At 45.6% G+C, this 24,341-nt stretch overlaps 2 protein-coding genes across 2 annotated transcripts; both read left to right on the top strand.

The window, feature by feature from the left end:
• The first annotated feature begins 1,400 nt into the window (after positions 1-1,400).
• Positions 1,401-16,684, top strand: LOC18053840 (disease resistance protein At4g27190). Its single transcript, XM_024177790.1, has 3 exons — positions 1,401-4,379; positions 15,643-16,473; positions 16,574-16,684. Exons 1-3 carry the CDS (start codon positions 1,401-1,403, stop codon positions 16,682-16,684), a joined length of 3,921 nt encoding a protein of 1,306 aa, XP_024033558.1.
• A 3,263-nt stretch (positions 16,685-19,947) lies between these two features.
• LOC112095687 lies at positions 19,948-22,004 on the top strand. The gene is made up of 2 exons (XM_024177791.1): positions 19,948-20,470; positions 20,818-22,004. Exons 1-2 carry the CDS (start codon positions 19,948-19,950, stop codon positions 22,002-22,004), a joined length of 1,710 nt encoding a protein of 569 aa, XP_024033559.1.
• Positions 22,005-24,341: the final 2,337 nt, after the last annotated feature.

A 24,341-nucleotide genomic window follows, 5' to 3' on the forward strand; every position in this document is an offset into this window, starting at 1 on the left:
AAAGAAAAGAAAATCTCTTTCTTTTTAAGACAGAGTATGATTAAAATATAATTTAGGTCCGCATTTCATGTTTGAGCTTGCAGAAATAAATAAAAGAAAATGTCAGTTATTTGCTAAGCGTGTAAAAGATAGTAATTTCATATTTGTCATCATGAAGCTGGACCATGCTATACTTTATGTTCACCTATATTTTCAAAATCTTGATTAGGCTTCAAATAATGATTTTAAAGTCTCCAAAGCTTACCTGAGAGCTAGTTGGGTTTGCATTTTGAAGATATAATTTCCTCTCAATCTTAACTTATGTGGTACGGTTACTTATGATCTTTTTCTATCTTTATTCCATTAATATTAATGCAGACTATATATATATATATAATCATGCACGTTTTCTGTGAATTTCAATCACATTTCTGTGATTGAAATTATGTGAATTTCATTTTTAGTTCATTCGCAGTATGGCTGTTCAAGAGATAATCTTCTAGTCAAGCGTAAAGTTCTCTTCTGCAGTGAATGATATATTCTTATACAGCTATGTTGTTTTGATGGATATTTCTAGCAGATCACTCAAAAAATGAAAGGAAATTAATTAATTTATAATCAAACCTTTAGGCAAGAACTTGATAGAAATAACACTCAGCATCATAATATATTTGATCACGTTCACGGACATTAAGGAATTGTTTTCTTTATCCAGGAATGGGTAATTGAGAACCTTTGCTGATGCTTTGATCTTCTATCATTTGCAGATTACCGTCTTCAATCGTTGGTGTTCGCAATCCCCAACTGAAGGTTAATTTTCTGCAGCTAATTGTTGAGGTATCTTTTAACTAGCCATTATGCAAACATATGCTAATAATTAAACAAAAACAATAATAATTTGATTTGGTTTGGAAAAATGATCAAAACGCCCCCGTTTTTAACAGTCAGTAATCAAAACTTCTTAACAGTTTTACAAAATGCTAGTTTAAGGGAATAAATATAATGATGGTTTTCCAATGACAAGCTACTGCTGTGGATGTATGGACACTGGATTAATCCAACATCGCCTACATAATGTTTGCTAAGGCCTCATGAGTCATGAATATATATAATGGTCATAAAATTATTAAGCTTAATACTTTTCGTTTGAAATTAGCACGGCATCAAGCATACGTTCATATATGCCACTGCTAACTCTAACCCTACGTTCTCTCTTCCTAAATTTTTGTAGCGAGGTGCCGGAAAAGCTAGGCATTTTACTTTGCTTTGAAGTTATTAAAAGCTAGCTTTCTGTCTATTGACAAACGGGCATCTACCGGGACGAAGTACTTGAATTTTCTCATTCAATCTTGATCAAGTGTTGCTGATTTCAATTTGTTTCATGTATTGATCTACTTTCTTGGTAACTGCAGATATATAGCATGGAAATTGCAGCTGGTATAGCGTCAAAGATTGGCGAATATTTGGTGGAGGCGACAGTGCATCAGGTTCGCTATTTATTCTGTTTCAACAGTATTGTTGATGATCTTAAGAATGAAGAGATCAATCTGAAATTGTCAGAAGATCGCATTAAGCAAGAAGTGGAAAGAGAAAAAAGGAACACCAAAGAACCTGAGAAAGATGTGGAGAAGTGGCTAATGGATGTTTACAACGTGGTGGCAGAGGTTCAGAAGTTGAAAGAAGATATACAAGTAAATAAGAGTACTTTTCTTAATGGGTGGTGTCCTAATTTGGGTCGGCGATATCAGTTGAGTAGGAAGGCGGCAAAGAAGACACTCATTATGGCAAAGCTGCAAGATCGTGGCAAGTTCGACAAAGTAGCACATCTTAAACCACTACAGGGCATCCAAATCTCTGCCCCTAGAGATTTTATGTCATTTGCGGCTACTAAATTGGGTTCTGATCAGATTATTGAGGCGTTGAAAGACGAGATGACCATGATGATCGGAATGTATGCGATTGGAGGAGCAGGAAAGACAACTTTGGCAAATATGATAGGTAATGAAGTCCAAGAACAAAAGATTTTTGATGAGGTTGTCAAGGCTGTCGTATCACAGAATCCAAACTTGATAAACATTCAAGACCAGCTGGCAGCCTCGTTGGGTTTGATGTTCGAGGAGAAAAGTAGCCTAGAAGAAAGAGCAAAACGATTGTACTTGAGATTTACTGACACTGACAAGAGGATTCTGATAATCCTAGATGATGTTTGGGCAAAACTTGACTTGGCAACCATAGGCATTCCCTTCGATTCTGATTACAAGAGATGCAAAATCCTTATAACTACTCGCAGACAACACGCATGCATTTCCATGGGGTGTCAACTACGGTTTCCATTAAATACTCTGAATGAAGAAGAAGGGTTGGCTTTACTCAAAAGACATGCTGGTGTGAATGATGGTGACTTCTCCATGAATGATGTGGCAAAAGAAGTTGCAAGTGAATGCAAGGGCCTGCCTTTAGCAATTGTAGCTGTTGGAAGTGCTCTAAAAGGAAAGGGAATTAATGAATGGAAAGCAGTGTCGCAAAAACTAAAAAATTCAAAGCTTTTTGATGTAGAAGATGTTGATGCGGATGTTTATGCTTGCCTTAAATTAAGTTACGATTATTTAAAGAGTGAAAATACTAAGTTTGTTTTCTTGTTGTGTTCGCTGTTTCCCGAGGATTTTAAAATTGATAAGGAGGATTTGCTTAGATATGGAATTGGCATAGGTTTGTTTGATGATGCCGACACTATTGAAGATGCAAGAAATGAATTGCATCTGTTGGTTACTAACCTCAAAGATTGTTGTTTGTTACTGGATGCTGGTGAACAATTTGTGAAAATGCACGACATTGTTCGTGATGTCGCTTTATGGATAGCGTCTGAAGGGAAGAATGTGTTCATGGGCAAAGCAGGCAATGGATTGACAGAGTGGCCAAAGAAGTATGGCCTAGACTGTCACACGGCAATCTCTTTGACGGATAACAATATAAAGGTGCTTCCCACTGGTCTGGAGTGTCCTAAGCTGGAAATTTTGCTATTGGGTGGTTATAATCACTGCAATGTAGTAGTTCCTGACCAATTTTTCAAACAGATGAAAGCACTGAAGATTCTTACAATAATTAAAGGGGAATTATCACTTGAATCTCTTGAACTCTTGGAGAATATCCGAACTCTACAGTTGATTAAGTGTACATTGAGAGACATGTCTTCGCTCAGAAAGCTGAAGAGGTTGAGGATTCTTAATCTCCGATTTTCTTACTTTGTTTGTGAAATCTCAGAAGGATTAGGGGATCTTGACGAATTAAGATTGCTAGATTTGCGTGAGACGCGACATCCTCTGAGCGTGATGAGAAGATTCCCTCCTTTGGAAGAATTTTATGGCGACATCGAATTCAAGGACGTCCAGATTGAACCGACGAGTTCTGAGATAAATTCCGAACCTTGCTTCGATTTCTCCAAATTGCGAAGGTATAAAATTAATCTGAATGTTGATTTTCCAAGATATCTACCCGGAACAACAGCCTTGGAGATGAAAGATATTGAAGCAACCACCCTTATTTTATTTAAAGCATTGTATCCCAGGCTGCAATATTTTGCCTTGACTAATGCAATGGGTTGTCAAAATATTGTGCCAAGCATAGATCAAGAGGGCTTTAATGAGCTGAATGATCTTGCACTCCGCAATTGTAAAGAATTGGAATGCATCGTAGATACGTCCCAGCAGCAGGCGCCACCCATAGCATTCTCTAATTTGACCAAGTTATGTCTGATAGATATAAATCGTCTTACAGAAATATGCTATGGCGCGAACTACCCGAGAAAGTTTCTGGAAAACCTGGAAATTCTATACGTAAGTACATGCCACAGTATGCATAGTTTGCTGTCAGCAAAATTGCTTCGGCAACTACAAAAGCTGAAAGAGGTGGAAGTTAATTTTTGCAACAAGCTGCAGGAAGTGTTTCGTTGCCACAATGAGAAGGAAAGTGATCCCGTGCTGCTTATATATCTAGCGAAGTTAAATCTGGTAGATTCACGAGAATTGAAGTGGATATGGAAGGGGCACACCAATCATGTAAGCCTCCAAAATCTTACCGATGTTGAAGTGACTAAGTGCCCTAGTTTAGCATATATCTTCTCAGTGTCGCTAGCCAAAAGCTTGGTACAGCTAAAAAAACTCAAAGTGAGGAAGTGTGAGAGCTTGAAGCATATCGTGTTTAATGATAATGATAGAAAGGGAAATGTAGTGGCGCTCCCTAATTTGAGAGATTTACAACTTGAAGAACTGCCGAATCTCATCAGCTTCTGTTCAGAAAATAATTATTCAACTTGGCCAGATTTGAGGAAATTGGTGTTAATATGCTGTCCCAATTTGGCTATCGAAGCTGAACTTGCAGCTAATGTGCACAGCTTCGAAGAGGTACTTTATTTTTTTCCTCTGAAAAGAAAATGTTTAGTTAATCAATGTCATTTAGGTAAAGTCATGCATATCACTATACAATTAATTAGTTTGCCTTGTGTACAAACAGATAACAGTGAAACATGAAAAGGTTACAACCTATGAGTTAGAATAATTTTTTCCCTTTTTTTTTTTAATCTTATTGTGTCTTTACCAAGTAGTGGAGAGGCATGAAGACTCAAAAGAGTTGCAGAATATTTTTACCTTTTGATATATGTTGATGGGAGATTCTGGTTACACTCTTCCTGCGACCAGGATATCTGCTCGATCAACCTCACCTCGACCAGGATCTCTCCTCATATGCTTTCTTCTCCAAGTATTCATGCGTTCACAGAAACAAGTCAGAGCACGCCAGTTGTTTTCCCGGCGTAAACCCTCCGACGCTCAAGTCAGATATGAAGGCTCTAGGAACGCTTGCCACATATCTTATGGCTTTGTAATAGTTTTCTCTTCTTTTCAATTTTCTTAATCTCTCTTCTAATCTCCAAATTGCTAACCCTTTTACCTTCGTTGGCTACCTTTTTATAGGGCACTTCTGAACTCGGGCCTCCCCTCCATTCGCGCTCATTATCCTCCCACCTCTCGAAAGTGGATTCCCCATTTCCGTAGTCGTGGGTGGTTGCGTGGCCTCCGTGCCTAGATTCTCGGACTGGAGAGCATGCCTCGCCAATTGTCGTTGACCGGGTCTCCTTAAATCAACCCTTAGCAGGAATGCAGCAGGAATGACTTTATGCTTCTTACAGGAAATTGACCTTGCGGATGACGTGCTCGTGGACGAGCAGGATATTCCTGCTCCTGCTCCCCCGGATACCAGGCTCTTACGGGACCCACCGGCTCACAGAACTCTGCCATCAGATATCTGCTCATCATGTCTGGTCTCATCGACGTATTTCTCCCAAACACCAGTCCCTCAGTTTCTGGTGTTGGGTAATATAGTGGACCAGCAGTAGAAACTGGACAGTACTTGCTCGCGTGGGATTGGAAAAGGCTGCCAAGAGTCATGTCGCATTTAATTGCGGACGAGGTGATGTGGCAGAGATCTACCCCTCCATTTGAATTTCAAACCAAAGGTTACGAGACCCTTGGGATTGGTGCCGTTTAAATACTAGCAACCCAAGAGCCCGTCCCCATTAGGAAACCCAAATCCTTTCGAACGGCAAATTCATCATTCACTCAGTCTCCGTCTCTGTCTCTCCGGCAAAGAAGTTCCGGCATAAAGGCCTCCATCTCTGTCTTTCACCGACTGAACCATTACTTCAGGTATTTCTTCTATCTCCTTGGTCTCGGATAGTTGTAGATAATTTCTCTTCTCTTTTGCTTGGGTAGTAGTTGGTGGTGGTGTTGTGGTTAGAGCTTAGGGAATGTCGAAAGGCAAAGAGAAGGTCATTGAGGTTGACGACGATGAGTTGGACTTTCTGCCTAGTCTGCTCACCGATCCTGCTTTTGACCCCGGGATCCCCTTAGAGCCCATTAGATCTAATGTTGGCACTAGCGCTAGGAGGATGTCCCCCCAAACAACCTCCTCGAGCGGGAATAAGGATGAAGAGGGGTCTTCTGGCTCGGAGAACACCCTGAGTGAGGGTCGAGGAGATGATTCTGGTGAGGTGTCCCCATCAGGAGCGTCGCTACCAGAAGAGCTGGGTACAGTAGGAGGTAGAGCCCTATCGCGAGACTACGCTATTGATTATATGACGTGCACGACCACGTTTGACGAGCTCGCTGACCTCCGGCTCAGGTATAGCATCCCTGGTGAAATACTTCTTAAGATCCCAGGAAAGAAGGATACCCCTAGCAGGCCTCCTAGGGGATATGTTACCTTATTTTTGGAGGGTTTTAGGCACGGGCTGAGGTGTCCCTTGCAAACCTACTTTGCCCGGATTCTTAACGGGCTAAACTTAGCTCCTGGTCAGCTGAACCCCAACGGGTGGAGAGTGCTCTCTGGTCTGTTCATACTGTGGGACAGATGTTGCCAAAGCGAGCCCACGGTCGACGAGGTGAAGCACCTGTACCAGCTGAAGAGCAGCCCCAAAGACGCCGGCTGGTATTACTTCCAATCAAGTACCAAGACCAGGAAACCCATAACCGATCTTCCTACTGGTGGTGGTGGGAATTGGAAGAGGAAGTTCTTTTTCGCAGGGGGTCCCTAGGGTCAAGTTGCATAGGTTGATGGGAAGGACTTACGCGTCTCACCCCGTTTCGTGGTCCCAGGTTGCCTGCTCGTATTAGATGTCTTGTCTCCCTTGTTGTTTGCACTTTACCGGTTTGTCTCTAATCAAATGTTTGTTTGTGTTGCAGGTCCTTGGGGTGTTCGCTTCCTGCTCAAACCTGACCAGCTCAAACGGGTCGAGGCTGTACTAGCCAATTCCTGCTCGAGCCGAGAACTGATTACTACATACAACTTGCTCGAGTCTCGCTTGATACTTCCTGGCCATAAGATGGAGGATGCTGTGATTGGGGCTCTGACCAGGAAACGTTCTCGACCTCAAACCACGAAGAGGGACCAGAACAAGGATGCCCCTACTGCAAAGCGGCCAACATTGTGCAGCAAGTCTCTCCCTTGAAGACTTTACCTCTTGTTCCTGCCAAAGCCGGGGAAACTAGTGGAGCAGCCACAGATCCTGCTTCCTCTTCTCCTCCTGTCGGGCCTCGATCTCGCTTACCTGACAGCCGAGCCGAACACTTGGTCCCTTATCTCAATGAGTTATCTAAACTCGTAAGCAAGAAGGACCTGGAGGACTTTGATGGCTGCACCTTGGGTGAGCTGGTGGGGGCCATGCAGTATAGTGCTTTCCACCTCAGCTGCATGACCACCTATTACAAGGCTAAGGTTGGCCGCTACGACCAAAAGATGAAGGAGGACATTCAATCGGCGACGACCAGAGCTGACGTTGCCGAGAAGAAAGCAGGGGAGCTGAATGTTGAGAATCTCAAGCTGATAGAGCAAGAATCTCTTGCTCAAGCAAAAGCCATTACCCTCGAGGAGGAGCTGACCAAGGTCAAGGAGGATCTGCAAAGGCAGAGGGCTATGTATGAGGCTCAGCTCGAATCCCTCTGCGATTCCCACCGGGCTCAGGTCGAGAACTTGGAGAGGGAGGCCGACAACCAGTACGACTAGGGACTTCGGCATTCCTATCGTTGCATCATGGCCGTCCTCAGGAAGCAGCACCCTGATCTCAAGATGGATGATCTTGCATCTAGTGTTGCTCAACATATGGACGAGGAGGCGGCCAAGGAAGATGCCGAAGGGGTAGAGCCGATCGTGATTGAGGAGGAAAACTCTCCTCCTCGTACAGTCCCTGTTGACGTTGGCGAGGCGAGCACCGCTGCTGACGTTGGCGAGGCGAGCACCCCCCCGGACGCAACTTGTGACACCCCCCTGCACCTGAAGAGGTCCAGCCAACCAATGCTGCTCGGCTTACTGATCCGCCATCTTCTTGATATATTTCTTGTATTGTAATGAACAACGTTTATGGAGATTATCTCCTCTGTTAATTATTAACACATAAATAAAAATGTTTTTGATTACTTTCTTGTGTTGTAATCATGAGTTATTTTTCGTTTAAGAATCTGCTCGTCATCGTCTGGTTGAGCAGGTTCTGGCTTGGCATATGGTTTTGCCACATGCCTTAGAAAATTCTTCAATGCTTGAGATTCTGCTCGCCTTCGCGCGGTCGAGCAGATCCTGGCACGCTTGGCTTCTGTCTCGCCATAAACAGGCTTTGAGACTTGACGAGCCTTTGCATGCCTTAGAAATTTTTTCGATGCTTGGGGATTCTGCTCGCCTTCGTGTGGTCGAGCAGATTCTGGCACGCTTGGCTTCTGTCTCGCCATAAACAAGCTTTGAGACTTGACGAGCCTTTGCATGCCTTAGAAATTTTTTCGATGCTTGGGGATTCTGCTCGCCTTCGCGTGGTCAAGCAGATCCTGGCACGCTTGGCTTCTATCTCGCCATAAACAGGCTTTGAGACTTGACGAGCCTTTGCATGCCTTAGAAAATTTTCGCAGTTTCAAGTGAATGAAATTTCTCGACGTTCCATTAATTGCAGGATTCAACTTACATGAAATAGTTTGGTCGTAAAATAAATAACAGCAAATACGAACAGAAAGAACTTGAAAATATTAACGACTCTTACTGGAAATATTTCCTGAGATGTGCTGCGTTCCATGGGCGCTTCACCTCATGGCCATCCATGCGAACCAGCTTGTAAGCTCCAGGTCCAACTAGCTGCTTGACTCTATATGGCCCCTCCCAATTCGGACCGAGCACTCCTTGGGTCGAGTCTTTGGTGTTCTAATTCACTCTCCTTAGCACCCAATCTCCGACCTTGAACTGCCGTATGTTCACCTTCTGGTTATAATACCGGGCAACCCTCTGCTGGTAAATGACTGATCGCTCGGTTGCTTGCTCCCTCTTTTCCGTTAGCAGATCAAGATTCAAACATATCTGCTCGTCGTTATCCTGCTCATTGAAATGATCTGTCTAATGCGTGGTCGTTCCTATCTCAGCTAGCACGACTGCTTCATGTCCGAAAGCCAAGGCGAACGGTGTCTCCCCAGTTGCTGTTTTGTGGGTTGTTCTGTATGCCCATAGCACACCTGACAGCTCATCAACCCATGCACCCTTTTTCGCTCCAAGCCTGGTTTTCAAAAGCCTCTTGATGGTCTTGTTGGCTGCTTCTACTTGTCCATTCGATTGGGGGTGAGCAGGCGAGCAATACTTCAGCTCTATCCCGAGGTTCTGGCAGAAATCCCTGAAGCTGTGATTATCGAACTGCCTGCCATTATCCATTACCAAGGCATAAGGGATCCCGTATCGACAGACCAGGTTTCTCCACACAAAGTCTGTTGTTTTCTTCTCTGTGATGCTGCTAAGGGCTTCTACCTCTATCCATTTCGTGAAGTAATCTATAGCAACTATTGCATGTGTTGCTGCTCCTCGTCCCTTTGGCAGCGGGCCGATCAGATCAATTCCCCATTGAGCAAATGGCCAAGGGGAGGCCATAGAGGTGAGCTTCTCTGGTGGTTGGTTGGAGAAACTTGCAAAACTCTGGCAGCTTACACAGCTCCTGGTCTTCTCCTGTGTATCCTGGTGCATTGTCGGCCAGAAATATCCCTGCCTTAAAACCATGTGGGCCAGGGACCTCCCACCAGAATGATTTCCGTAAATTTCTTCATGTACCTCTCTCAGCACGTAATCTGCATCGTCCTCATCCAAACATCGAAGGAATGGTAGTGTATATCCTCGCCGATACAGTACTCCATCAATCATCGTGTATCTCGAGGCCTGGGCTCTAACCTTCCGAGCTCGCAGTTTATCTGGTGGTAATACCCCGTCTCTGAGGTATGAAATTATCGGGTCCATCCACGAGCATTTTTGTTCTATCCGCAGCACCCCCAAATTCGGCTCGATACTTGGGATGGACTTCACCTCCAGAGGGACTGACTTTGGCATTTTTGGGTCGGCTACTGCTGCCATCCTGGCCAAAATATCTGCTCGACTATTCTGCTCCCTGGGGATTTGTATCACCTCCACTGCTTCAAATTTCCCCATCATCTGCCTGACTATCTTCAGGTACTGCTCCATCTTCTCCTCTCTTAGTTGGAATCTTTCACTGACATGATTCGCAACCAGTTGAGAATCAGTTCTGATCTTAACTCTGTCTGCTTTCACGGCCTTAGCCAATTCCAAACCTGCTATCAAAGCTTCATACTCTGCCTGGTTATTTGTGGCTGCAAATTCCAACTTTACAACATAAGAGATCTCCTCCCCCTCAGGGCCTTCCAAGACAATCCCTGCTCCTGAACCCTGCTCCCCTGATGACCCATCCACAGACATCTGCCATACTTGAGCTTCGCCACTATCTGTAACCACATCTCGTTGATCTAAACATACTTCGAGCTCTGTGAATTCAGCTACGAAATCGGCCATTGCCTGAGCCTTTATCGCTGCTCGGGGTTTGTAGTCTATGTCGAACTCGCTCAGCTCTATAGCCCACTTGACGAGCCGACCAGAAGCATCTGGCTTGTGCAAAGTTTGACGCAATGGCTGGTTTGTTATTACCGAGACTGGGAATGCTTGAAAATATGGCCTCAACTTCCGAGCAGCAACCACAAGGGCAAGTGCCCATTTTTCCAACGGTGGGTATCTGGTCTCAGCGTCGAGCAGAGCCTTGCTGGTGTAGTATATCGGATACTGAACTCCTTCTTCCTCTCTCACCAGAACAGAACTGGCGGCCCGATCCGATACTGCCAAATACGGATATAACTTGTCCCCATCCCTCGGTGTGGACAACAGTGGAGCTTGCTGCAAGTATTGCTTCAAGTTTTGGAAGGCTTCCTCGCATTCCGGGGTCCATTCTGTTTTCTTTCCCTTCCTTATCACTTGAAAGAATGGCTAACACTTATCTGTTGTAACACCCTAGGCGAATCCCACATCGGCAAAGCACGGGAGAGATGCTGGGTTTATAAGGGGTGATCCACACCTTAATTGGCAAGACGCGTTTTGGGGTGTATGGGCGCCCCAAGAACAAATCCCTACGGGCCTTGTTAAGGCCCAAAGCGGACAATATCTTGCCAGGTCTAGGTTGGGTCATGACATTATGGTATCAGAGCGGCTCCGCGTGTCCTCTTGAGCGATGGTGGGGCAAACCTCAGCGAGGACGCTGAGTCCCCAAGGGGGGGTGTATGTAACACCCTAGGCGAATCCCACATCGGCAAAGCACGGGAGAGATGCTGGGTTTATAAGGGGTGATCCACACCTTAATTGGCAAGACGCGTTTTGGGGTGTATGGGCGCCCCAAGAACAAATCCGTGCGGGCCTTGTTAAGGCCCAAAGCGGACAATATCTTGTCAGGTCTGGGTTGGGTCATGACATCTGTAGCCTTGGATATGAATCTGCTCAACGCTGCCAACCTCCCCGTGAGGCTCTGCATCTCCTTCAGGTTACGAGGAGATCTCATCTGCACAATCGCTTGGATTTTCTCGGGGTTTGCTTCAATCCCCCTATGGCTCACCATGAATCCAAGGAATTTCCCTGACTCGACCCCAAAAGCACACTTCTCCGGGTTGAGCTTCATCTTATACTTCCTCAAAAGCCTGAATGTCTCCTCGAGGTGTCTGACATGTTCCTTCGAGATTTTGGACTTGGTGATCATGTCATCCACATACACCTCCATGGTTTTCCCAATCAACGGCTTAAAGACTTTGTTCACCAGCCTTTGATAGGTGGCCCCAGCATTTTTGAGACCAAATGGCATTACCCTGTAACAGAACAAACCCTGGTTAGTGATGAAAGCCGTGCTCTCCTCATCCTGCTCGTACATGGGGATCTGGTTGTATCCCGAGAACGCGTCCATGAAGCTAAGCAGACCGTGTCCAGCCGTTGAATCTACTAGCTGATCGATCTTTGGTAAAGGGAAGCTGTCTTTTGGGCACGCCTTATTAAGGTCTGTGAAATCCACACACATCCTCCACTTGCCATTTGCCTTCTTTACCAGCACCACATTCGATATCCATTCCGGGTAATTGACTTCCCGAATGAACCCTGCTCTCAAGAGCTTCTCCACCTCGCCATTTATAGCCTCATACCTCTCCTGGTTGAAGCATCTCCTCTTCTGCCTTACTGCCCGAGCACCTTTCTTTATTGCCAGCTTATGACATGCTACCTCAGGGTCAATCCCTGGCATGCTTCATGTGTCCAAGCAAACACATTTACATGAGCCTGTAAGCATTTCACCAACTCCTGCTTTTGCTCTCCCTTAAGTCTCGACCCGATTCTGATCGTCTTTCCCGGATTCCCTGGTCCCAGGCTTACTGTTTCCAGATCCTTTACAGGTTCTTGTCTGCCATTCTTGTTTTCCACTCGGGTATCGAGGGATGTTATCTGCATTGCTTCCCTTGCTGCCGTGGAGTAGCAGCTTCTTGCGATCCTCTGGTCTCCTCGTACCACTCCAACTACCCCATTCACCCGGTACTTCAGAGCCAGATAATGGTTGGACAGCACCGCTTTGCTCATCCTCAGAAATGGCCGACCTAGGATCATCTGGTAAGGACCTTCCTCATCCACTACCACAAAGTCCAATATCATTGTTCTTTCTGTCGGGGAGCTCCCGATCGTGATAGGCAGCTCGACCACTCCCAGAGGGACCAGCTTTCCTCCTCCAAACCCCTTCAAGGAGGTATTGGTGTAATCCAACTTCAGGTCTGCTATTCCCATCTCCTCCAGGGTTGACTTAAACAACACATCAACTGAACTCCATGTGTCAACCAGTATCCTGTCAAACTTCTTGCTAGCAATAGTGGCTTTGATGACCAAAGCATCCTCGTGGGGGTATAGGATCCCTTCTTCATCCTCATCTGTCCACATGATTGGCATATGCCTGACTCTTGCGCGTTTGGCTGCTGAGGTGTTGAAGAATACCTCTTTGCTGGTCATGGCGTATCTAGCATAATTCTTCCTCGACCTGTTGGAATCTCCGGCCAATGTTGGGCCCCCAGCTATAACCCTTACTGCAGGCTGCTCGTGCCTCAAGTTCCTGTCACTCTGCTCCCCTTCACTTGTTGAGGCTACCATTGGGAAGGTCCCACCTACAAACTCGTCCAGATACCGGTTTCTCACCAAATCTTTAACCTGGGTCTTAAGATCTCTGCAATCTGTTGTAGTGTGGCCATGAGTGCCATGGAACTTACAATAGCATCCCATATCCCTCATGCTGGGTAGCTTTGTTATTGGAGCAGGGAAGTATAGCAACCCCCGATCCTTTATGGCCTCGTACACCTCGTCCAGGGACATCTTCAAGGAAGTATACCGCCCATAGTCCTGGTTCTGGTCGATCAGGTGCACTGCTCTTTCTCTGTTTGCTCCGTTCTGAGTTGGGGGCAGTGGCAGTACTTCTGGTCTGATCCCTCTGCTATCGTGGGAATGTTGATGAAGACCACCATATGCCGAATCATGCCTTCTCCAAGGCTCCCTAGCTGGGGAACGAGGAGGTTGCACCCTGCTGCGCTGATACTGTGGTGGCCTCTGATAAGGCTGGTAAGCAGTTACCCGACCTCCTGCTCTACTACCCGAGGCCTGGTGGTCCCTCCTCTTGATCGGCCCATTCCTCGGTAATGCTTTCCTCTCTTTCCTCCCCAACCCTTCTAACCAGTTTGTCTTAATCTGTGCTGCCTTCTCCTCTTCAATCTCAATGTCTCTCTTAGCCTGCTCGTATGCGGCCGCATACGTCTGAATAACTGGGCTTCTCAAGTTGTACCACAGCCTTCCTATCTTCACCTATTCTTTCAATCCCCTTAACGCCTGAGGGTGGTTGAAGGCTCCCAAGTCGAGGACAGCACGATGAAACCTCTTGATGAATTCCCAAAGGGTTTCTTGCTCCCCCTGTTTCATGCTTTTCAGCTCCATCATGTCATCTTTTGGTGCCATTACCCCACTAAACTGCTCTGTAAATTCCTGGCACATCTGCTCGAAGATTTTAATGCTGCCCCGAGGAAGTTTCCTGTACCACTCTCGTGCACGTCCCTCAAGGGATAGTGGAAACACCCTACACCTTTGGGATTGGGATAATCCTTGTACCCTCGTCATGTCATTGAAGCGCTCTATGTGCACCAACGGATCAGTTCTTCCCGAGTATCTAAGGTCTGGGAGGCGGAAATCTCTCGGAATAATTGCCCTCATGATCTCTGCTGCGAGCTGTGATTCTCCGTCCAGCATTATCCTCCAACCAGGACCTCTGCTCCTTCCTTGCATGTCGTCAATTATCTGCGCTAGTCTGCGCACTTCCTCCTCCAGCTGCACTGCACGACCAGGGTCACGTGCTGCAACTTGATCCCGTTCTTGCTCTACATCATGCAAGTGTTGCCTCAACTCTGTTTCCTATGCATTCGCAACCCCGTCGTCCTCGTCAAAAATCTGTCTTGCCGGGGACTGCTCTTCCTCTCTATGAAATTCTCCCCTCAGAGGTATGTTACCTCTCTCACCACCAAATCTCCCGGTGGTTTGACTTCTCCTCGTACTATCGAGACCTGGTGCCACTCCACCACCTCTCACCCTTTCCTCCTGGGTTACCATTCGTTCGCTTCGCAGCTCATGCAGGATGGTTGTCAAGGTCTCCATCTGCTTTTCCATCCGTTCCATCCGGTCGAACATGGCTTTTTCCCGCGCTTCACTAGCTATCTCCCTCAGCGTCACGGAATCGTTCAGCCTCATATCACCCCCTTGTGCACTACTTCCTCCTGTCTCCATTGCTTTTCAGTTGCTTCCCTTCTCTTCCTGCTATCAACAGAAGCTTTTTGCTTCGATCCCCACAGATGGCGCCAAAATGTTGATGCGAGATTCTGGTTACACTCTTCCTGCGACCAGGATATCTGCTCGATCAACCTCACCTCGACCAAGATCTCTCCTCGTATGCTTTCTTCTCCAAGTATTCCTGCGTTCACAGAAACAAGTCAGAGCACGCCGGTTGTTTTCCCGGTGTAAACCCTCCGACGCTCAAGTCAGATATGAAGGCTCTGGGAACGCTTGCCACAGATCTTATGGCTTTGTAATAGTTTTCTCTTCTTTTCAATTTTCTTAATCTCTCTTCTAATCTCCAAATTGCTAACCCTTTTACCTTCGTTGGCTACCTTTTTATAAGGCACTTCTGAACTCGGGCCTCCCCTCCATTCGCGCTCGTTATCCTCCCACCTCTCGAAAGTGGATTCCCCATTTCCGTAGTCGTGGGTGGTTGCGTGGCCTTCGTGCCTAGATTCTCGGACTGGAGAGCATGCCTCGCCAACTGTCGTTGACCGGGTCTCCTCAAATCAACCCTTAACAGGAATGCAGCAGGAATGGCTTTATGCTTCTTACAGGAAATTGACCTTGCGGATGACGTGCTCGTGGATGAGCAGGATATTCCTGCTCCTGCTCCCCCGGATACCAGGCTCTTACGGGACCCACCGGCTCGCAGAACTCTGCCATTAGATATTTGCTCATCATGCCTGGTCTCGTCGACGTATTTCTCCCAAACAATATATTCGTTCTGTAACTGTTTCTGTGTTTTTAGGTTATCAAAATTGCTTTAGCTTTACATCAGACATAGATTTAAAAAAGACGTTATCATAATCGAAATGGCCTAAAAGTTAAATCCAGAGATCTTTGGAGCTATTAATTCTTGAATTGAGGGGTACTCTTTGAAACTATTATTGTTATTCTCCTAACGGATGCAATTACTATTTTAATTTCCAGAACTTAGAGTTTCTAAGTGTGGAAGATTGCGACCATTTGGGCGATGCAATTCCCGCCATGTTCAAACATGGCTCAAAAAAATTGGAGAAATTAAGTATCGTCAATCAATTTGGAGTACAAGAAGTTTTTCGGATTGTTTTTCAGCTAGATGCTACTGTGGCTCATAGAGAAGGAGGTAAAATATATCTCCAGAGTTTGAAGGAACTGACGTTGCACCGTCTCTCAGAACTAGAAGTCTTATGCGAAGGTCCAACGCATATCTTAAGCCTTCAAAATCTTGCCTATCTCATTCTACGAAAGTGCAGCACGCTAAGACATATTTTCTCGTCTGCACTTGCTCAAAATTTGATGCAATTAGAGAAACTAATAATCGAGCATTGCGTAGAGTTGGAGCAAATCATTGTTGATGAGGGTGATGCTGTAGACAATCAAATTATCTCTTCCAGCATTAATGATCATCTGCAACATGTATATTTTCCGAAGCTCCAAGTTCTCAAGGTCGAGAGGTGCCGCAAATTGAAGAGGCTGTTTCATGTCGACATTGCTCGAGGCGGTCTTCAAGAATTGAGAGAGCTACAAATTAGTTATAATAAGCAGTTAGAAGAAGTATTTGGACATAAAGATGAAGCAGCGATCTGGGATAACAATGAAATTGTCTTGGGCAAACTTGGGCTCTTGGTACTGATTGGATCACCAAGCCTCACCAACTTCTGCCCTGTGGGTTATCACTTCATATTTCCATCTATGACTGGTTTGACAATTTTTGGCTGTCCTATGATAAGTACAAGATTTTCAGCCCACCAAACTGATACTGTGCATGCCGAAGCTAAGGTACACTTTTGAGGTCCTTATAAATTTTGCTTCTAATTTTATTTTGTCTCTTAACAGGAGAGTTTGACATTTTCTTTTCTCATTTGTAATTCATATGCAGGAACCACAGATTGGTGTGGAAGATGTTAGCGGAGTACTTCCTATATTCATCCACTGCTTGTGCTTTGCTGAGATTCAAGAAGCACTACCACTATACAGAGGAAATGAGTAAGAGTAGAAAAAATATCATTCAACAGAAAATGAAGAAGAGGAACGGCAGCTAGTTAACCAGGTAATGTGACTAAATTTTAGCTATTCTTTGTTTCTTCTGTTACATTATTTAGTGGTTCATCACTTTATATAAGAACCGAATAAGCTATAATATTGTACACTTGTCCTTCAGGGCGGTTACTAACTTACTTATCATTTGCATGCACAACTTTCAAACGGCCATCAGGAAGAGTGAAGTACTTTGAGGACTCTGTATGTATTACAAACTACAAAGGTTTCTTAAACTTTGTAACTTCGTCTCCTCAGCAGTATTATGTTGTGAATGTTTCTTCAATTTTCTAGCCTCCGAGTTTCCAAAACATCAGGTATGCTCATTTTTCCTATTTTGTGACCCAATGACAATGCATAAAGACATCATCATGATGATGAGAGATGCCGCTGTGTAAGGTCAAAGCGAAATTTGTCCTCAACAACTTTTGGCCTGGAAGTTAATTTCTACTTAATTAAGTTTTATGTGGTCTTTGAGAAAACAATACGGGATTTTATTTACCATGACATTGCCGTCTGCTGTTAAATTAGATGGTGCCATGAGTCCATGACTTCAGGCTTGAGATTGAGAGCAGTGATATTTCTGTTGAAAGGATTTATGATAATGAAACAGAACTGTTGTGTACGGTAGATTGTTGACATATTTCGTCAGATTTGATTTCACTAATTCTGCTTACTTGTTCTTATTGTATTAGGAGTTTTTATTCAATTTTGCTTCTTGTGATGTCATACAGCCAATGATCCATCGTGAGCCTTCAAATATCTATCATGAAGAGTATTAAGTCTCAACTCTCAATACTATGTGTATGCGATTTCTCAGGACGTCATGAACTTTGAAAACCTAGTATCTTCTCAGTCTGTTGCAGTTGTTTCTTTAAATTCTTCATACTTCCAGCTCCAGTCATCAAGAATTTGGGATAATTACATAAATCTATTCTTGAATACAAAATTTAATGAGTGTATAAAGATTTCGTGAGATGCCACCTTGAAATAAAGATATATCCTAGTGAAATAACTTTGGCCTAGATATTTCTACTGATAAGGTTCAGTGTGCCTTATGACGAAATTGAGAGTCGTACTAGTGATTGCTCTTTCCCATTCAAACAGCCCTTTAGCTCGCAATTTCTTGGAAAAAAAAAATGAGATTGAGATTTTTTGTTGGCCGTAAAAAAATTGGTCTTTAGTACCATTTCATTGTTTAGTACAATCTTCAGGCTTCTAAAAGAGTGAAGTTGTGTATGGCACATTGTTGACATGTCTGCTCAAACAATCAGACTTCGAGTAATTATTCTTTGAACTGTGAGGTTCTTGCCACTCTTCACCATCTCTAACTCAAATCCAATCCTATCTACTTCGAATGGAAGTTCTTGTTGCACTGAGAATTCCTCGATTTAATTTTCCTTCCTTTATTGTTAGAGTGCCAACAATCTGCATCAATTTCAATCTTTTCCTATTGATATTTCAATCTTCTTATCTAGAGTTATTATTTTTTAATAATATTCATACTCGATGTTTTTTTTTTTTAAAATTAATAACCACCTAAGAGGTGGGGTTAGGTGTGACCCCTACCTACCATATAACTAATATAAAAGAAATTACATAAGGAGGATAACATAATCAAGATCAATATATCGATGCTTTATTAGTAACAAAAAGTCCAAATACCAGCAATCATTTCTTCACCCGGAAACTTCTTGACCAATGGTTTGAATCAAGATTACAGCTCCAAAAAAAAAAAAAAAAACCCCAAGAACCTAAGTCTAATAATCAAGATCCAATTAAGCAATCACAGTGTTGATGCTGAAATCTGCTCGCCCTTTGACCGACCAGATTCTTTCACCAACGTTTGTGTTATCTGTTGTTGCTCGTTCACTGGAACTGGAATTGTCCCCCTTCCTCTCAATAGACCTGCGCTCACTAAAAATGGATCAGAGACGCCGGTGGTTTTGCCGGCGTAAACCCTCCGATGCCTAAGTTAGCTCAAGGTGTTTACGGGAAAATAATGTGATTTGGGTTCAAGAAGTTTATCTGAAATTCGTAGGAAAATGGTCTGGTTGCAATTTGGCAGCGTTTTCCCTCTCTCAGTTTTTTTGTCCCTTTCTCCGTTGAGTTCCTTTTCTTTTATAGCCGCTGTCCCCACCTTTCCGTTTGCCCTTCATCCCCCCCTTTTTCGGGTAGTGGCAGCCCCTCACGGGACTCTAACCGTTGCATTGTCGCAAACGTGGGGACTTACGTGTCCTTCAACGGTTCTGGGAAAAGCGTAACGGCCGTAATTCTTTGTTCTGTGAAAAGCATAACGGCCGCGATTCTGTGTTCTGGGAAAAGCGTAACGGCCGCGATTCTGTGTTCTGGGAACAGCGTAACGGCCGCAGTTCTGTGGGATCGTGTTCCCGCTTTCTGGGGGACAGGTATCGGCTCGGTGTATACCTCTGGTCGGTACATTCCCCTAGCAGGGGTTCCCCTCTGGTCGGTTTATGCTTGTCAGGGGTTCCCCTCTGGTCGGTTTATGCTTGTCCCTGTGTTCGGCTCATACCATAGGCTGAGGTGATCCACGCCGGGGTGGAAATAATAGCATGACCGACCTGGTGCTTGTATTTACTTAACACCAGTCCCCCAGTTTCTGGTCTTGCGAGTGAAATGAGTCAAGAGTAGAAACTGATAGTCGGATCTTATCCATTCGGGGGTTTTTCCTCTGGTCTTCTGTCTAATGGGACGGATCTGAGATATCATTTTTCTTCTGAGGAGATTCCGACCTGAGCATGGGCCTAAATGAACACGCGCCCATTGCATATCTGGGCTTACATCTACCCTGGCCTTTTGTAACGGTTAGTGACATGGCATCTACAGACTCTTCGTATTTGAAATTTGAAACGACGGGTTATCTGTCCTCGATGTACGGTGAGTGAGCTGGCGTCTCCATCACTTTAAATGCCTTCGTTTCCCCCTTTTCGTTTCAAATCCCTAGTCTCACATCGTCATCGTTTTGTTACTCGTCTCTCCGTCGTTACTTAACCCCCTCTCTGAACTTTGCTTACACTTCTCGTGTCTGGAGTATCCACTTGTTGGATTTTTTCTCTATCACGGCCGCGCCATCAGTGACAGTTCAATCCAGGTATTGCTTTTAACTTCTCCTCTGGTTGTTGTTGATTGGGTTCTGTGTTGCCCTCTTCGTGTCCATATACTCGAGTTTTCTCTATTTTCTTTTGGGATTCCGATATGTCAAACCGGAGAGGAAAGTTGATTGCTGATGAGAGTGATGAAGAATCGGAGAGTTCAGGCCTCAACGTGCCAATACCCACCGACTTCTTAGGTCCCTCCAGTAGTGTAGGTCCTTCCCATGGGAGGAATACCCTTGAGTATCCACGCCCCTTAGTTGTCTTTCCCTCCCCCGAAATAGAGCTTGTAGGTAATAGAGGCGGACCTGCTTCGGGCTCTGGTGAGAACCACAGCTATGGTGGGGTTAGGGTTCCTGAAGGAGTCGGTGATGGTGAGGAGAGCAGCTCCGGACCGAGCAGACCTCCTCAAAGAAGGCATCTTGCTCATAGGGCAGAGGCGGATTCTTACCCTATTGACTACACAGCTTGTGCTACCACCGAAACCGATCTGTTCAAGCTGAGGAACCTTTATGACATTCCTTCAGAGGTTCTCCTGGTAGTTCCAGGAAAAGGTGACGTCCCCAGTCGGCCTCCGCGGGGGTATGCACCTGGCCCCAGGTCAGCTACATCCCAATGGATGGAGGGTTCTCTCAGCTATGTATGTGTTGTGGAAGAGGTGTGAATCAGAGGAGCCCTCCCTTGTTGAAGTGAAGCATCTATACCAGCTGAGGAGTAGCCCGAGGGAAGCAGGCTGGTATTATTTCATGTCGAGCTCTGCGAAGAGGAAACCAATCACCGGCTTCCCCTCCTCGTGCAAAAATTGGAAGAATAAATTCTTCTTTGCTGGGGGGAATTGGTGTCCAGCAGCTCACTCGCTGGGTGGTGATATTTACCTTCCAACGAATTTTGTCACCCCAGGTCGTTCATTTTTGCCTATATTATTGATAAAATTGCTACTTATTGGGTTCTTTAACCTTTTGTGCTATTTCAGAATCGTGGGGTCTGATTGGGGGGCTTGAAGATCGGCCTTTGCTTCAGGTGGAAACGGCTCTATTGAACGCGTCTACCTGCCAAGACCTCCTGTCACCAACAAGTCTGGTCGGCTCGGGCTTAGTGGATATAGCTGCCGGGATGGATAACAAGATTCTCAGTGCTATGACCAGAAAGCGTGGTCGAGCTTCAGGCAGCTCCAGCAACCCACCTCCTCCTCCGAAGAAAACCAGCGTAGGCCCATCCAAGGCTCCTGTTCCTGCTCTGCCCCCTCCCCCGCCCCGTAAGAGTGGTGGGGAGAGAACTTCTGACAAGAGTCCCGAGGTCAGCCTCCAGTCTGGGGACCGATCCTCCCCTCTGCCATCTCGGGAACAAGGCGACTACCTGAGCTTGTATCAGAAGGATTACAAAAGATCGGTGGGGCCCAAGATGGTGAAGGACATTGAGAGTATGGACCTCTCAGAGTTGGCTGCTTCTGTTCAGAGAGTATCCTTCAGGCTGGCCACCATGGTTTCGTGTTACAAGGCCGGGGCCGCGCGCCATGAGAGGAAGCTTCAAGCTGACAATCAGGAGCTGAAGAAGAAAGCTGACTCTGCTGATCGTTCCAAGGAGAAGCTGGCCGAACTGAACCAGCAGATGTCGGAGCTGGCGGAGAAGGTTGCGGTTGCTGAGTCCACCTCCTCCAATCTTGAGGACGAGTTGGGTGGCCTAAAGTCTGACCTTCAAGTTGCTCAAAGTGAAAGGGATACTTTGAGGACCGCCCTTGAGGGAGAGATCAAATCCCTGAGTGACCAGCTGGCTGAAGAGAAAGGCAAATCCGCTGATGTGGATGATCGGTTGGATGCCGAGTACAACTCCGGGGTTGCTTTCAGCTATAAGTGTATGATGTCTGTACTCAAGGAAGAATACCCCGAGCTCGACATGAGCAAGCTGGAATCTGGGGTGGAGAGGTATATGGCTGGGGCCAGCCAGGGAGATAAGGAGCAGGGTGAGCAGGATCAGGTGGAGGCTCCTTTGGACAGGGCGCAGGAGGAGGAAATTGGGGGACGTGCTTTCGAAGTAGGTCAAGGGTCCGTGCCTGTACCTCCCGGTAATGCTGATCTCCCACCTCCTGAGATTGCTGACCCTTTACCTCCCGAGGTCGCTGATCTTTCAGCTGCTGGAGCCGCTGACTCTCATAATCTTTAGGCCCCTTTTTTTTTTGTATGAACTCTTGAGTTGTATTCGTTTGATAAAGAATTGAACATTTATGAGATTTCCAGATACTTTCTATTGGATCTCTTGTCTGGTGTTTACTTGCATTTAGCAAAATTTTTCGAAAAATTAGCTGCTAGTCTTTCGTTGACCGAGCAGAAGCAGACACTCATTTGCCTTAATAAAATTTACGAAAAATTAGCTGCTGGTCCTTTGTTGACCGAGCAGAAGCAGACACTCATTTGCCTTAATAAAATTTACGAAAAATTAGCTGCTGGTCCTTTGTTGACCGAGCAGAAGCAGGCACTTTGTTGCCTTCGTAGAATTTTCGTAGCTTTAGCTGCTGGTCTTTTGTTGACCGAGCAGAAACAGGCATTTTCTTGCCTTAGCGAAACTTTCGAGAATTTAGCTGCTGGTCTTCGTTGACCGAGCAGAAGCAGGCATTTTGTTGCCTTAGTAACATCTTCATAAATTTAGCTGCTGGTCCTCGTTGACCGAGCAGAAGCAGGCACTTACTTGCCTTAGTGACACTTTCGAGAAATTAGCTGCTGGTCTTCGTTGACCGAGCAGAAGCAGGCATTTTGTTGCCTTAGTAACATCTTCATAAATTTAGCTGCTGGTCCTCTTTGACCGAGCAGAAGCAGGCACTTACTTGCCTTAGTGACACTTTCGAGAAATTAGCTGCTGGTCTTCGTTGACCGAGCAGAAGCAGGCATTTTGTTGCCTTAGTAACATCTTCATAAATTTAGCTGCTGGTCTTTCGTTGACCGAGCAGAAACAGGCACTTTGTTGCCTTAGTAATATTTTTACTGGTCTTGCTACCAGGGGATTTCATGCTGAATTCATCTTTATTGAAATTTGAATGCCTTACAAAAAAAAACATAGAACATATGCATGTACAACAGGCTATCATGCATTTAACAGAAATAACTTGTCAGAACGAGAATTCAGTAGAGCATTTTGCTTACTGGAAATATTTCTTCAAGTGCTCGGCGTTCCACGACCTTTTCACGTCTCGCCCATCCTGGTATGCTAACTTATAAGCTCCTGGTCCAGTGGCGCGTATCACCCTGTACGGGCCTTCCCACTTCGGGCCAAGGGCGCCATGGTTAGGTTCCCTGGTGTTTTGGTTCACCTTCCTAAGTACCCAATCTCCTGCTCGGAATTGCCTCACGCGTACGTTCTTGTTGTAATAACGCATCATCCTTTGCTGACACTGGGCCACTTTCTGCGATGCCCCTGCCCTCTTCTCCTCAAGCAAGTCTAGGTTTAAGCAGATCTGCTCATCATTTTGCTCCTCGTTGAAATATTCCGTTCGATGTGTCCCCACTCCAATTTCTGCTGGGACTACCGCCTCATGACCAAATGCTAAGGCGAACGGAGTTTCCCCTGTGGCGGTCTTGTGAGTTGTCCGATAAGCCCATAACACTCCTGGTAACTCGTCAACCCAGGCCCCCTTCTTCTCTCCCAGTCTAGTTTTCAGGAGCTTCTTTATCACTTTGTTGGCTGCTTCCACTTGTCCGTTTGCCTGGGGGTGTGCGGGGGTGCAGAATTTCAGGTCCACCCCCAAATTTCGGCAAAATTCCCTGAAGTTGCCGTTGTCAAACTGTCTCCCATTGTCTGTAACGATGGCATAGGGGATCCCGTATCTGCAGATGATATTTCTCCAAATAAAATCTGTTGTCTTCTTCTCCGTGATTTGGCTGAGGACTCCCACTTCCACCCACTTGGTGAAATAGTCTATCGCCACAATTGCATGTGTCGCCGCTCCTCGGCCCTTAGGTAACGGTCCGATCAAGTCGATTCCCCATTGAGCGAAAGGCCACGGGGATGTCATGGTGGTCAGCTTCTCTGGGGGTTGTGCAGGAACCTCGGAGAAGCTTTGGCAGGTTTTACAGTTTTTTGCCATCCTTTTCACATCCTGATGCATGGTTGGCCAGAAGTATCCTTGTCGGAGTGCCTTGAAGGCTAAAGTTCTCGCTCCCGAGTGATTGCCGCAAATTCCTTCATGAATTTCCCTTAATACATAATCTGCCTCCTCATCATCCACACATCTCAACAGGGGCAAAGTGAATCCTCGGCGATAGAGTACTCCATCGAGTAATGTGTACCTCGCTGCTCGGCATTTTAGCTTTCTCGCTTGCCTTTTGTCCTCTGGTAAAACTCCATCGCGGATGTATGCAAGGATCGGGTCCATCCAGGATTCTTCAGTGCTTACTTTCATTACCTCTACTTCTTCTCCTATACTCGGCGAGGTCCTCACCTCTAGTGGAACTGATTTAGGTAATTTGGGATCTACAGTTGCGGCCATCCTAGCCAACATGTCAGCTC

This window comes from Citrus clementina, unplaced genomic scaffold (assembly GCF_000493195.1).
Source record: "Citrus clementina cultivar Clemenules unplaced genomic scaffold, Citrus_clementina_v1.0 scaffold_1, whole genome shotgun sequence".
Lineage (NCBI taxonomy): Eukaryota > Viridiplantae > Streptophyta > Magnoliopsida > Sapindales > Rutaceae > Citrus > Citrus x clementina.

Coding starts and splice junctions, on each gene's coding strand:
- LOC112095687 (XM_024177791.1), top strand. CDS start 19,948: ATGTCAAACCGGAGAGGAAAGTTGATTGCTGATGAGAGTGATGAAGAA. Junction 20,471..20,817: donor TACATCCCAATGGATGGAGG/GTTCTCTCAGCT, acceptor GTGCTATTTCAG/AATCGTGGGGTCTGATTGGG.
- LOC18053840 (XM_024177790.1), top strand. CDS start 1,401: ATGGAAATTGCAGCTGGTATAGCGTCAAAGATTGGCGAATATTTGGTG. Junction 4,380..15,642: donor ATGTGCACAGCTTCGAAGAG/GTACTTTATTTT, acceptor TTTAATTTCCAG/AACTTAGAGTTTCTAAGTGT. Junction 16,474..16,573: donor CTGTGCATGCCGAAGCTAAG/GTACACTTTTGA, acceptor ATTCATATGCAG/GAACCACAGATTGGTGTGGA.